Source organism: Canis lupus, chromosome 5, assembly GCF_003254725.2.
Source record: "Canis lupus dingo isolate Sandy chromosome 5, ASM325472v2, whole genome shotgun sequence".
NCBI lineage: Eukaryota > Metazoa > Chordata > Mammalia > Carnivora > Canidae > Canis > Canis lupus.
In genome coordinates this window covers 40,358,270-40,373,546 of record NC_064247.1, presented here as the reverse complement: position 1 = coordinate 40,373,546, position 15,277 = coordinate 40,358,270, and the positions used below count along the sequence as shown (strand labels likewise).

General features: G+C 44.0%; 1 protein-coding gene across 4 annotated transcripts in view; it reads right to left on the bottom strand.

Annotated features, from left to right (window-relative positions):
* Positions 1–9,970, bottom strand: part of AKAP10 (A-kinase anchoring protein 10) — an 85,620-nt gene extending 75,650 nt beyond the window's left edge. The window contains exons 1-2 of one of the 4 annotated variants that reach the window (XM_049109494.1): positions 9,893–9,935; positions 6,706–6,783 (exon numbers count right to left, since the gene is read on the bottom strand). In XM_049109494.1, the coding sequence (XP_048965451.1) occupies position 6,706 (1 nt within the window). In that variant the 5' untranslated portion in view covers positions 6,707–6,783; positions 9,893–9,935. Of the gene's footprint in view, positions 1–2,985; positions 3,251–6,705; positions 6,784–9,892 lie in introns of those variants that run through there. The other 3 variants (XM_025428240.3, XM_049109495.1, XM_025428239.3) reach the window with 3 other exon arrangements.
* Positions 9,971–15,277: the final 5,307 nt, after the last annotated feature.

Sequence of the window (15,277 nt, the reverse complement as noted above, 5' to 3'; positions counted from 1 at the left end):
ATAGTGGGGGCCTATGGGAAGAGGTTTCCAAGCAGAGAGAAAAAGTGAGTGCAAAGGCCCTGAGGTGGGAATGTACTTGACAACAAAGAGGCCAATATATAAATGGAACAGTGATGGAAAAAGAGAGCAGGAAATGAACACAGAGAGGAAATGGGACCTAGATTAAGGAGGGCCATGTATAGGAATAGAAGCTTCCTATACATGGAAGCTACTGGAGGAATTTGAACAGAAATGTGGCATAATGCACTTTGAAAATATACCATAGGGGTCAAGGATGGAAGAAGAGAAACCAAATTGAAGCCTAGAGCAAAATAATTCTGCTTTCTCCATTTTCTTTCTTTCTTTTTTTAATAAGATTTTATTTATTTGAGTGAGTGAGCAAACAAGTGTAAGGGGGAAGGGGTACAGAGAGGGAGAGAGAATCCCAAGGAAGTTCCACGCACAGAGCCCAACACAGGGCTCAATCTCACGACCCTGAAATCATGACCTGACTGAAATCAAGAGTCCGATTCTCAACCAACTGAGCCCTACTTACTCTACTTTCATAAAACAAGCTTCCTCTTAACATTTAAGCTGAGATTTGAATGACATCCTCTTAGAGGACTTCATTAACCGCCCAATCTAAACAGAGATGATCATCTAGACTAGGGAGTTAACGGTCAGGGATAGTGAGAAAAGACCAAATTTGATTACATTCTGGGGTAGACTTAGCAGATTTGCTGATGTAGATATAGGGTAGGAGAAAACGAGAGGTTCAAGAACGTACTAAAAAAAACCTGGAGTTAAATTTTAGGCTAACAGATGGATCTTTCGCTTACTATATCTATTATTTCTATTAATAGATATATCTATTAGGTAGAGGTATGAAATGGACCAACAGTTAGATATACCACTCCTAATTCAGGGGAGAGAATTCAAGCTGGAGATGTAAATTCAGGAGTCATCAGCGTATAGGTGGTATTTAAAAATGGTATTTAAAGACTGGATGGAATCCCTAAACAGAAGCATCTCCAGCTTCTACTCTTGCCACATTCAGTCTGCAAAAAGCTTCTACAATGATCTTTTTATAACACAAGATCAAATCATTCCTCTTTAAAAAATTTTAAGGGGTGCCTGGGTGGCTCAGTGGGTTAAGCGTCTGACTCTTTATTTCAGTTCAGGTCATGATCTCGGGGTCAAGAGACAGAGCCCCGCAGCATCTCCATGCTGAGTGTGCAGCATGCTTAAGATTCTCTCCATCTCCCTCCTCACTCATGCTCTCTTAAACAAACAAACAAACAAACAAATTATAGTGTCTCTGTATTTGGAATAAAACCTAACTATGGCCTACAAAGCTTCGAATCTTGTCTACCTCTCCAAGCCCAAAGCACATTGGCCTTCCTTTCTTTCTTGAAGGGCATCAAACTCTTTCTTGACTTACAACCTTTGAACATGCTACTCCCTGTTCCTAGAATACTCTTCCCTAACCTCTATTACCTTCTACTGATCCCTCAGCTTTAAGTTTCAAGGTCACCTGCTGAGGTCTTTCTCTAACATCAAATCAAAATATGCTTCTCCTCTCAGGTTATCTCTGTCATAACAGGTTATCAATCTGTAAATACACACAGGTACAGAAAGAAAGATTTACTGTCCGCCTGTCCCAGCAGACAATAAGCTCCATAGGTAAAGGGACATTGCCTTGTTCAGTGCTTAACAACGAGGGCCTAACACAGTGCCTGCCAAACACCAGGCATTCAAAAGTATTTGTTGAACAGAGACAACAGTCTATTATGCAACATGCAATTTGCCTCATTATACACAGAATGCTTCTTTCCTCCTTAAAAAAAAAAAAAAAAAAAAAAAAGACCAAAACAACCTATTACAACACTGTCAAACAAATTAAGAGCTATTAAATTAACTATACCCAGGTACCTTATCAACAAAGCTTCCTGTACCATTTTAAAGGTTTCCTTCACTCAGCAGTGCTTTCATTCATTCATCACAGTTTTATTCACTCACCCCATGACATCAATTACTAAAACTCACTATGTACTTAAAATGAATTCTTGAATTCATATCTGAATGGGGCCTTTAGGAATCATCTAATTCTCAGCTGAGAGAGAAGGAAAAAGTGGGTTAACACTTTTCTGTTCCAAGCGACCGTCACTAGCAGAGGAGTCATGTGAACCTAAGTCCCTGATTTATTTAGTGGGCTGCATTTTTTGTGTGTGTTTGTTTGGTACATTTTTTTCTCCAATAACAAGAATTCAAAGAACCACTATCATCCAAAAAGACCTACGCTCGTTCATTTTGGATACATATTTTTAATGAAACACAACCACCTCCTTATCCAGGATCAAAATTAAGCTGCCTCTACTCAAAAACTGGCAGCTATCCACAATTGAAAATCAGAAATATAAGTAGTTTACAAAGTGAGCTGTCCCAATAGTTAGTAGACTTGCTAAGTCATCAAAAGAGTCTTCTTCACTAGGGAACTTTTAGCAATAAGTAATGTTATTTTAGGAACTGCAGGATCCTCCTCTCCACCACCCCACCCCCAAAGAAGGGGAAACCAGAAAATGGCACTAGTTGAAGAAAACAGCTTTTTCACATGTTGCTTTTAGACATAAAAACCCTCAATATTCTGAAAAAGTCAGAGACTTCCGTAACACGGTACTAAAGGAATTTCCTTCTTTTTGATCTACAGTTGAGACACACAAGCACACAAACGCGAGAGCGGTTTTTACGCAAACAGGCATTAACTTGTACGGGCTCCGGCAAACACTTTCGGACCAGACCAGCGAGACAATTCCCCTCTGACCTCGCGCGAGGAGGCCGCCTTCTCCCTCCCTGCAGAGTCCGGGAGCAAAGCAAGGCACGCACGGGGCGTCTGTGCGGAGGCCGAGGGCCTCGCCGCCCCCCGGGGAGAAAGCCCGTGCAGGCCCACCGGCCCCACCGCCGCCCCTGAGGCCCGGCCTGGCTCCCCGCCGGAGCCCCCTCTGCTACCTTTCCGCCGGAAGAAGGACATGGCGGGGCCCGGGTCGGGGCGGAGGGCGCGGGGGGACTGTCGCGGGGAGGGCCCGGCTCCCCTCATTCAGCAACCGGCCCGGACTTCCGGGTCCGCAGCGGCCGCCGCACTAGCCTGAAAGGAGACCCTTCTTCCGGGTGTGGGCCCCACCGCCTCCTCGGGAAGCCCAGGCAGCGCCTGCCGCCATATTATCAACAAGCCGCCCGCCCGGAGTTCCGGTCCTTCCCCGCGCGAGGCTTCACGGGAGGCCGCGCCGCCAGCCCCGCCGGCCCCGCCCCCCAGCCCCGCCTCCTCTCGTGGGTGCGGGGGCACGCGCCCGGCCCGCCCACGTGACCCTGCGCGCCCGCGGCCTGTGCCCTTTCCCCGGCGCCGGGGACCTCTAGCCTGCGGTGGTGCCCCCGCGGTGGAGCGGTGCGGGCACGGCCCCCGCAAAACGGGTCCTCCCCGAGCCGCAGCCCCCCCGCGCCCCGCACCTCCGACCCCGGAGCGGGATGGCGCGGTGTTCGGGCCCGGGGCGCGCGGCCGTGGCACTCAGGGCATGCCCTTGGACAAGGCGAGGGCCGCGCTGCCTCGCTCCAGCTCAGCCCCTCCTGCTTCTCTGTCCAGTTGGGCTGAAAGGCGCTGACCCGCCAGAGGGGCTTCACCCTGCACCGCCAGGCCCAGGCGAGCAGACCACCTCCACCGCGCCTCCGGGTCGCGGGGGTACCGGGAGGTCACCGCTCCTCCAAGGGGGGAGAGGAGGCATAACCTGCTTTCTGCGGCTCCCCACGCACTCCCAATCACAATGACCTCGGCGATAAAAAAGGAGAAGTGGGCTTGTTTTCAGAACCAAATCCCTGCGAATGCTCAGGTTTGAAAGGCACAGTAACACAAGCATCCCCAGGAATTTACAAGGCAAACTCCTGAATATCCTTCAAGCTTTGTTCAAATGTCTTTTTCCAGTGAATCTTCAGGCCCTCCATTCATGACTAATGCAGAGTGAAACAAGTCTTTCCCCCAACTCAGTGTCCCTTACCACCGGTTAAGTGTGCTGATTGGGTAATAATTGTAGCCTTGTGGGTGCTCCTGTGGGGAAGGAGTCTGAAAGATAAATGTTCACCGAGGTTTTGTTTTTTTTTTAAGACTCCATTCATTCATTCATTCATTCATTCATTCATTCATTCATTCATGAGAGAGCAGAGACATGGGCAGAGGGAGAAGTAGGCTCCCTGCAGGGAGCCCCATATGGGACTCCATCTCAGGCCCCCAGGATCACCACCAGAGCCAAAAGCAGACATTCAACCACTAAGCTATCCAGGTGCCTCCTGAGTTGTTTGTTTTTTAATTCCTGAGTCTATCATGTGACAGTTCGGGAAACAGGACCAAAAAGAAGTCCAACTTGTCCAAGATTATGATGTGTCAGTGTTGAGACTATTAACTACAACCCAGGATCTTTTCACTGTATAATTAGAGCAACTTAATAGGGTTCTCTGGTCCTGGGCCCATAACGTAGTCACAGCTGATACTTATTGAAAGTTTTCTATGCAGTTACTATGCCAAGCCCTCAGAATTAATAATAGTCCTTAGGTCAGTCTTGAAGTGGGGAATACTAGACACAGAAAAATATCCTGCCCAAGGTCATTAGCTAACTAGGGATGAACCCTGAATTTCAAACCTAGAGAGTCACCTCCAAAGCTGAACATCCAACTCTTGCTACCTGGGTAGAGTGTGGCAGGCAGAAGAAAGACCGGCTGAGGCTCTGGATGCCTGAGTGTATTCTTGACCTCGTGAGTTGGTGCTATCCCACTCCTGTGGGCCTCAGCAGAGGCTGCAAGGGAATTTCCAACAGTCCTTCTGGAGATCAGAGGGGCTGTTGGAAACCAGCCTGCACTCAGGAGGACCACTCTGCTGTCTGCGGCCAATAAAAACTAAAGATCTTGCCCTTAGCTCCTTGGAAATGGAGATTGGAGATTGGCTGAAGTCCAGGAGGAGTGTGGCAGAGGAGCAGTCAATATAAGGTTGTGAGTGGTATCTACCAGAGGTGTAAGCACAGGACATTGACACACTTGGCAAGAAAGCACAGTGCCTTTCTCTCTTCTCCCCAGGAGTCCAATCCCTTGACAGTGCCTTTTTGTATTTGTAGACTGGTTAGTCGCCTGGGACGAAGGGAGAGTGCAAGAAATCCTGAATATCACCAAATAGGAGCAGGGCCAGGGGGGACCTCTTTCACTCCTGTAAATCTCAAACCCTTTCTCATTTTCTCTAAGCAGAGAATCCATGTAAAAGTGGTGTCCTATCCCCGCCTTCCATCGTAATTACTGCTCTTGAGCACCTCCTAGCAGAAATTCTGGAGCTGCCTTTACTCCTCCAGGCAGCAGAATATATATCCCCAGTCAGGTAGTAATACCTGTCATTATTTCTTAAGCACTTCTGTGCTCTCGGTATCCTAAGTGCTTTGTCAACACAGTCTCCCTTCATCTTTTACCTTCTCCCTCCCTCCACCCAGAAAAGACCCCAAGAGATGGCTAATATCATTACCCCCAATTTACAGATGATGACCTTGAGGCTCAGAATAACTTACCAAGGGAGCACAAGGCCAATAAGGGGTAGAGACAGGATTTTTATCATTGTAGTCTGACTCCAAAGCTATTTGCTTACACCACTTGCTCCCGTGTTTTTCTCTACCTCCAGCTAATCCTATTCAGTTGATGTTCCAGCATGGGTGTCTATTTATTGGGCAAATATAAGGTGATGAGTGATATCTGGCAGTGCAAATGCCTTCTGAATCATCATCTACTAAAGAGTTTATATGCCTTTGGAAGCTTTAAGAGCACAACACTATCATTTAATCTGTAGGAATTTGATGATGCACAAATGAATAAAGTTAAAATAAAACAAGAATATTAAAACAGGCGAGAGTATTTCATTCACCTGAATACCCAGTTGTGGCAAACTGCATTGCATTTCTAAATGAATTTGTTAAAGCCACTTTAATTTACACATAAAATAAATTTTCACCAGAAGGAATTCTTTTAATTATATCCCCAATTTTAAGGGAATCCTCACAGTCTTTTTTTTTTTTTAATATTTATTTACTTATTTTAGAGGGGAAGGGGCAAAGGGAGAGGGAGTCTCCAGCAGACCCCACACTGAGCCGGACATGGAGCTCTATCTCACCACCCATGAGATCACCTGAGCCGAAACCAAGAGTAGGATGCTTAACCGACTGTACCTCCCAGGCACCCCCTCACAATCCTTTTTATACCAGTTGTATCAATTACAACAAATTAGTGGGGTAAAATCAGCAAGGTGATTATCCCAAAGCCAGTGAATAAAATTAATTTCCAATGACAAACACTTCTTACAAATTTAATGAAGAATTCTATAACAAACATTCTAACAAACGTGGTTGTCTATATCAAACATTCTTAACATCGAGGAAATTATTCAAACAAATCTTTTGACACTATAGGAAAAAAAAAAACCTTCCCTGTACCTTATTAGTAAGCAGATAAAAACAAACAGGTTTATGACAAGACTCAGAATGTGTATCAAATATAACTTAAATGCTCATCAACTGACAAAGGCTAATTCTTAAACGAGTATTTTACATTCTCAAAAGCATTTGTATCCATAGCTTTGTAAAATTTATCTCTAAGAAAGTCGTGGCCTCTGAGTTTAGTTTTAGTCAAAGCTAAATCAAAGCAGTTTGGGCTTACTGTAATTTATTTCTTCTGTAGTCTCTAATCATTCCAGATAAATGGGAGTTTAGAGCACATTTTTCCCATCAAAGGAACCTGAAACAAGTAGGAGATATGACAATAATCTCTTAAATAAGCATAACAGAGACTTCCTTGTGTACACCCCTGGGGCATAACATCCTTGATCTGCTCTGCAGGTAAGAGTATGACACACAACTGTTCTCAAACATTTCCTCCCAGATGGTCTACTAGCATGTACTTCTCAGCCTCTAGAACTATAAATGCAGTTCTCACTGAAGGTGGGGTTGTGGAAACCCACTTGTCTTACAGCTGCCAAGACACACTTCTGCCCATAAGTCCCCTTAATAAACCATTTCTTGTCAAGCTGGATTTGTTGGCCATTTCTTCCTTCTTAGGTCTCTTTTGGCCTTTGGAGGTACTCTTGCATATACCTCCCTTTCATGGGACAACTTCTAATGATAGTAAAGCAGGTCATTTGGACTATCCACTTGCTGTGGAAAACCAAAAAGGAAAGCTAAAATCAAAGCTATAAAACATTAAGACAATAAGAAGGTCATGAAGAATTATCAGATGAGAGAAGAAAAACAAAATCTAATGAATTAAGTTCCACCGTTGGGGTCTCTTTTCTGGGAGTTTCCCTGTTCAGGGAAAAGAGACTGAGAAGCTAGTTGAGTTATGCTTTTGATAATGTCACAGACTAGAGGACAAAAGTTGGAGCCCAAGAATTGCTTTGGATCAGGATTCTGAAGAAGCTACACCAGGTATAAACCAGCCCCCAGCAGGGATTATACTCCAGCTTCAAGACATCTGTGTGATTTAGGAAATCTGAACCCCCAGCGATACATTGAGAAAAATCCCAATTCTTGCTGTTCCAGGTGCCTGATGGAAGCAAATGAAGATCCACTTGGAATAAAATAGTTTCATCCAAGGTCTTGAATTATTTACACAAACAATTGTTCAACCATAATGCCTGGCACACAATCATAGATATCAGGTGCCAAGAGAAATGATAAACAATAGAAATAGTGACATGACGGGGATCCCTGGGTGGCTCAGCGGTTTAGCGCCTGCCTTCGGCCCACAGTGTAATCTTGGAGTCCCGGGATTGAGTCCCACATCGGGCTCCCTGCATGGAGCCTGCTTCTTCCTCTGCCTGTTTCTCTGCCTCTCTCTCTGTGTGTCTCTTATGAATAAATAAATAAAATCTTTAAAAAAAATAAAAGAAATAGTGACATGAGAGCTCCAGATAATGGAATTATTGGTCATAGATTTGAACATAATTATGCTTATTATGATCAGGGATATGAAAAAGAACATTGAAAATTTGGGCAGAGAACTAGAAATTATAAAAACTGATGGATTATATATGAAAAAGGAGCAACTAGAAATTCTAGAACTGTAAAGTAAAATATCTGAAACTAAGAACTAAATTGATGGATCTGTAAGCAGAGTTATAATAGAAAGAATTCGTAAAATGGAAGTCAAGTCAAGAAGAAAATATCCAGAATGGAGCATGTAGTGAAGGTAAGAGACATAGAGAAGAATACAATGAAAAGTTCTACCATATGCTTGATCAGAGTCCCAGAAGGGGAGAAGAGAGAGAATGTAGTAGAGGAAATATTTGAAACATTAATGGTTAATCATTTTCCTGAAGTGATGATAGAAACCAACTTAATATTCAAGATTACTATGAGGGGCTCCTGGGTAGCTCAGTTGGGTAAATGTCCTACTCTTGATTTCAGCTCAGGTCATGACCCAGAGTCATAAGATGGAGGCCTACATTGGACTCCAAACTGGACTTGGAGCCTGCTTAAGATTCTCTCTCTCCCTCTCCCTCTGCTCCTCCTTACCACCCTTGCTCACACTTTCTCTAAAAAAAATTAAAAATCATCATGAATTCAAAAAAAAAAAAAAACCACACCTAGACTATTATAATGAAACTTCCGGAAATAAAAAAAAAAAAAAGTATTAAAAATACCTGGAGGTTTGGGGTGCCTGAGTGGCTCAGTTGGTTAGGTGTCTGCCTTCGACTCAGGTCATGATCCCAGAGTGCTGGGATCCAGCCCTGCATTGGGTGCCCCCCCTCAGCAGAGAGTCTGCTTCTCCCTCTTCCTCTGACCCTCCTCCCTGCTCATGCTCTCATTCCTTTCTCTATCTCAGCTAAAGATATCTGGGATTTGGGGAAACAGATTACCTTCAAAGGAGTGACACTAAGGGATCTGATATTTTCAACAGCAACAGTGGAAGACAGATGACTATGGAATTAAATCTTCACTGTGCTGGAAAATATAACTACAACCTGGAATCCTATGCCCATATATTTCAAAGATGACACAAAACAAGACATTTTCCAGATGAAAACAGAAAAAAAATGTAACCAGTCACCTGAATTTTCCAAAGAATTTATGAAAAATGGTATCAGAAAGTCTGAGGTAGAAGACACAAAGAGCAAAGAAAGTGGCAAATATGTAGACAAATATAAATAAACATTGAATGATAAAGTGAAAGTAATCAACTGTGAAGTTAAGGGCACAGTCTATACAAGATCACCCTTACTTATGACATGAGTTGCAAGTTTGGGAGTCCCCAAGACCATCCTTAGGTTTAATAATTTGCTAGAAGAACTTGCAAAACACACTGATCACTGTTATCTTCACAGATATCATTTCTTATTGCTAAAAGATACAGTTAGAATCAGCCAAGCGAAGGAATGCATAGGGCAGAATCCAGGCAAGTACAAAACACAGAGCTTCCAGTTGTCCTCTCCCATGGAGTCAGAAGAGCGTTACTTTCCTGGCATTGATATATGACAATATGCATGGAGTATTGCCAGCCAGGGAAACTTACCCAAGGCTAGTGTTCAAAGTCTCTATGATCAACTGCCTTTGCAAAACTCAGTCTTCAGCCCCTCAAGAGGTAACACTGACACCACATGACCCAAATCACTTTGTTACAATATGGCTGGCTGAGGTTATAATAAAACTCTTCTATCAGGCATGACATTCTCACAGCCTAGAGATGACTGCCTACTAGCCAAGAGCTAAGGCCAGACCTCCCTTTGGGCAAATTAGTATTTTTTTTTTCCTTTGGGCAAATTAAATTATTTTCTACATAAATACCTAACAGGTTTAAAATTTTCACCAAAGTTGCAAGTCCCTGAATCTTGGTAGGGCTTATAACCCACCTTCTGGCATGTATGTGTTTTACCAGGGCATCTAGAATACCTGCCATTTCTTGTCCACTGGGTCTAGTTAGCATGATGTCATCAATATAGTGTCCTAGTGTGATGTTCTGCAGAATGTCCAGACAATGAAGGATTCTTTAGACCTGCAGTGTCTAGTATAGTAGCCACTAGTTCCATGTAGCTACTCAGCACTTGAAATGTAACTAATTAAGATGTGCTATTGAGGCACCTTGGTGGCTCAGTTGGTTGAGTGTTTGCCTTTGGCTCAGGTCATGATCCTGGGGTCCTGAGATTGAGCCCTGTATCAGGCTCACTGCCTAGTAGAAAGTCTGCTTCTCCCTCTCCTTCTGCCCTCTGCTCATGCCCTCTGTCTCTTGCTCACTGTCTATCTCAAATAAACAAAAATTTTTATTTTTATTTTTTTTTAATTTTTTATTTATTTATGATAGTCATACACAGAGAGAGAGAGAGGCAGAGACACAGGCAGAGGGAGAAGCAGGCTCCATGCACTGGGAGCCCGACGTGGGATTCGATCCCGGGTCTCCAGGATCGCGCCCTGGGCCAAAGGCAGGCACCAAACCGCTGCGCCACCCAGGGATCCCAACAAAAATTTTTAAAAAGATGTGCTATAACCATAAAATACACACCAGATTTTGAAGATTTGGTATGAAAAAATAATTAAAATATCTCAATATTATTATAGTGATTACTTATTGTAATTGATAGTATTTTAGATATGTTTGGTAAGTCAATACACATATTATTAATTTCACTTGTTGGTTTTTGACTTTTTTTCAGTGTGGTTACTAAAATTACAAATGTGACTCACATTATAGTCCTGTTGGACAGCATTGCTTGGACTATTTTGATACTGAGCATGATGGTGAGTTTTATGTGTCAAGTTGACTGGCCACGCGGTGCCCATATTAAGTGTTCTTTCTGGGTGTGTCTGCTAGAGTGTTTCTGGATGAGATTAGTATTTGAATTGGACTCAGCAAAGTAGATTGCCTGCTCCAGTACAGGTGGGCATCATAAAATTGTTGAGGGCCTGAATAGAACAAAAGGTAGGGGAAGGATGAATTCCTTTTATCTGCCTCACAGCTTGAGCTTGGACATCTGATCTCATGGTCTCCTTCCTCACAGACTGTGATTTGTACTGTCAGCTCTCCTGGTTCTCAGGACTTGGACTGAATCACACCCTTGGCTTTCCTGGGTTTCCAGCTTGCAGATGGCAGATTATGGAACTTCTCAGCCTCCCAAATCACATGAGCTAATCCTTTACAAAAAACCTTCTCTCTCTCTCCTTCAGTTCTGTTTTACTGGGGAACTATGGCCAATGCACTGAGAGCAGTAGAATTAACAAGGACTGGACAAGACCGAGTTTGTACTGTTCTCCATCCCAGATGAATGCAAATTGCTTTTGAGCCTCATTCTTAACGGAATTTGAAAACAATGCATTTGCTAAATCTATAGCCACATACCAATTGTCAGGGGCTGTGTTAATTTGGAGGGGCAACTACAATTAGGGCTACATCTTGGCTAAATTTATAGTGGTCCACCATTATCCAACATGATCCATTTGGATTTTGCAGGGCCATATGCCCGTGAATGAAATAGAAAGTAGAATGGGAACCACTACCCATTCTTTAAATCTTCAAGGGAGGCAATAATCTATCATTCCACCTGGGATGTAGTTTGGCTTGAGTCATTATCTTGGCCACAGGTTGGGAGTAGTTTCAGGAACTTCCAGTTGGCCTTTCTTTCTCCTTTTTTAAATTTAAGGACTCTTAACAGATCAGGGAGCCAATGTAAAGTTTCTGCCAAATTCTAGGGAAATCCATATTGATTGTGCCTCATAAATGACTAACGGCCTATTTGAAGAAAGGATTGGGAGAACAGACATTTGTTGTGGCATTTCAGGGTTTCTCAAGATTTGGCCTCCTTTTCAATTGCTAGGCTCAGATCTTAGAACTCTCTCAGATTTGGAAACTGACAAAGGATCATGACTTTTCTATCATGGTAGTGACATCAGTCTTTTGATATCTGATCTTGATCTTTTGATTATATGAGTCAAACAATGCTGTTTACTGCCTGTCTTAATCCCTTCAGGCTGCTTTAACAAAAATACCATAGACTTGATGACTTGAACAAAAAGTTTTATTTCTCCCAATTCTGAAGACTTTAGAGAACAAGATCAGGGGTGCTAGCACAATTCGTGTCTGCTGAGGGCCTAATTCCTGGTTTGTAGATGGCCACATTCTCTCGGTGTCCTCCTAAGGCAGAAGGGACAAGACAGCTCTGTGGGGTCTCTTTTATAAAGGCATTAGTCCCACTCATGAGGGCTCTTTGATGACCTAATCACCTCCCAGAGGCCCTACTTCCTAATATCATCACACTGGGGGGTTAGGATTCCAGCATATGAATTTTGGGCAGACACAAGCACCACCATCTATCTCACTTCAAAGACCTAATCATCATCAGCCATTCCCACATATCCCTGTGGGTCAAGGCATGCTTGGTACCTTTCCCACCTATGTGGTCATTATATCTATCATGTCTCTGACAATTGAGGTCTGTCTCATGGACTCCGCTATTCTGGAATCCTGTTATCACCATTAACACTAGAGAGCCCAATTCCATAACAGCATTTCCTGGGCTGCTATTCAGGTTCTCAATAATCCAGTGGTCTTGTCACTAATCCATTGTTATACAGAGGGCGTGACTTCTGAGCATATGATGTCCTCTGATTTCAATCAGTCTTATCTGAGATCCAATATCACACAGTCCTGTGTGATAAATTCTGGGTCTTTCTTTTAACCTGGTGCATAGTTACCTTGGAATATGACCTGAAGTTTACCTAGGGGAATGACTGGGGGAAAATGTACTACATAGAGAATTAAGGTCGTGTTACAAGGTACTTCCTTAAGGACCTTGTTCTTCAAACAATGAGCTCTGGGCCTGTGAACACCGAAGTCTATTCTCCAGCTGCTTCTTCTTCTTCTTTTTCTTCTTCTTCTTCTTCTTCTTCTTTAAATATTTTATTTATTTATTCATGAGAAACAGAGAGTGAGGCAGAGACAAAGGCAGAGGGAGAAGCAGGCTCCCTGCAGGAAGCCCGATGCGGGAATCCATCTCGGGACCACAGGATCATGCCCTGAGCCAAAGGCAAATGCTGAGCCACTGAGCCACCCAGGTGCCCCTGCAACTGCTTCTTGAAAGCTGCCAAGGGGGCCGTGTGGTTTCTCACAGTGTGGCTGGAATTGGTGATTGGCCACCCTAAGACTACTGTTTCATTTTCTACCAGAAACCAGACCTATCATTAAACTTCATTTCAATTAGTCATAGGCGAAAGCCTGAGTAATTTTGATCCATGGGTTTCCCTGCTTTTTGCATGGGGGCTATTTGCATTTTATTGCTGTCATACTGGTAAATAATCTAACTCCCAGATCTCAATCACCCAGTTAGGCTTAGCCTGGGTTCCCCAGAAAGCAGAGCCTTGGCAGAGGGCTCATGGCAGGGCTATGTTAAAGAGCACAGAAGTGGAGAAAAATGGGAGTGATGTGGGGATGGAGAGGAGCCAATGTGAGATGATGTTATTGAGTGGGCTGCCACCAAGTGGGAATGACTGCCAGTCTGTAGGGTTGCTCAAGGTTCAGTGGCCTGTATAAACGCACCCGCCAGCTCTTATCTCCCATTGATCAATGATTCACCGCACAGGGTACTAACTCCTGCACTTCAGGGCTGTGTGTACAAACCCCAGGACATTGTGAATATGGAAGCCCCAGAACAGGGGAGAGAGGAGGCACAGTATTGGGGTAGGAAATGAGGTAGTATCAGATTACCTTGGTATGAATTTGTCCAGAGACCATGCGAGCTGGAACCAGAGCCACAGGAAACCAAGAGTGTCTTGAGTAGGACAAGAGAGAGATGGGAAATAGTGGGCAAACATACATGCTCCACTCCAGACCTGAAAGTCCAGAGTGGCCAGGAATGATGCCAAGGGAATGTGTTTGTACCAGTCACAAAGCTGCATGGATTCTAGGCATCTGTAGGGCCCAAGGTTCAACTGCCCATATCCTTCATGTGCTGCTGAGAGTGAAGGCTGTAAAGAAACTAGATAAATGAAAAAAAAAAAAAAAAAGAAACTAGATAAATGGAATGCTAGGATAACCTGGTTTGGTTTTGGTTGTTGTTGTTTGGTGCACACAAGGACAGTTGAGTCATGTCTAACGCATCATGAGTGGCTGGACCTCCAGAGTCAGTTTTGACATCACTTGTCCTTGGGCAGTCCTTTATCCAGGATGTCCCAAATGGATTTCACAGAACACTCTACTCTGGTCAAAACTAGAAGGGATCGGGATCCCTGGGTGGCGCAGCGGTTTGGCGCCTGCCTTTGGCCCAGGGTGCGATCCTGGAGACCCGGGATCGAATCCCACGTCGGGCTCCCGGTGCATGGAGCCTGCTTCTCCCTCTGCCTGTGTCTCTGCCTCTCTCTCTCTCTGTGTGTGTGTGACTATCATAAATAAATAAAAAAATAAAAAAAAAAACTAGAAGGAATCTTGTGTGGCTCCCACAAGTCCCCACACTCTGTGGATCAGAAAACTGAAATCTCTCACACTGTAAAAAGAGCAACGATCATGACCACCATAGTGATAATTTCAGCTAGCATTTTTTAAAGATTTTATTTATTTATTTGAGAGAGAGAGAGAGTGAGAGAATAACAGGGGGAGTGGCAGAGGGAGAGAGAGAAGCAGGCTCCCCACTGAGCAGGGAGTCCAATGCGGGACTCGATCCCAGGACTCTGGGATCATAACCTGAGCTAAAGGCAGTTACTTAACCAACTGAGCCACCCAGGCACCCCTCAGCTAGCATTTTTGAGCACCTATTCACATACTTTCTTTTTTTTTTTTTTTTTATTTATGATAGTCACAGAGAGAGAGAGAGAGGCAGAGACATAGGCAGAGGGAGAAGCAGGCCCCATGCACCGGGAGCCCGACGTGGGATTCGATCCCGGGTCTCCAGGATCGCGCCCTGGGCCAAAGGCAGGCGCCAAACCGCTGCACCACCCAGGGATCCCTATTCACACACTTTCTAAAAAACTTAATCTCCATAAGTACTCTCATTTTGCAGATGAAAAAGAGTCTCACATAGGTTCTGATGTACACCAGCCTGTATGATTCTGATGAAGAGAATGTAGAGACCGACATTTAACTTAAAATTGTTTTGTCTCCGCCATCCCCCTCCAAGGGAGACTAGTGGGCCTGAACCTTTAAACTCAATCCTCTTGCCCCCCCTCCCTTTGATGGTGATCTGTCCACAATCATCCAATAAATTTGGATGATGTTTTCACCATATTCTGTTATTATGAGCATCTATTTCTACATG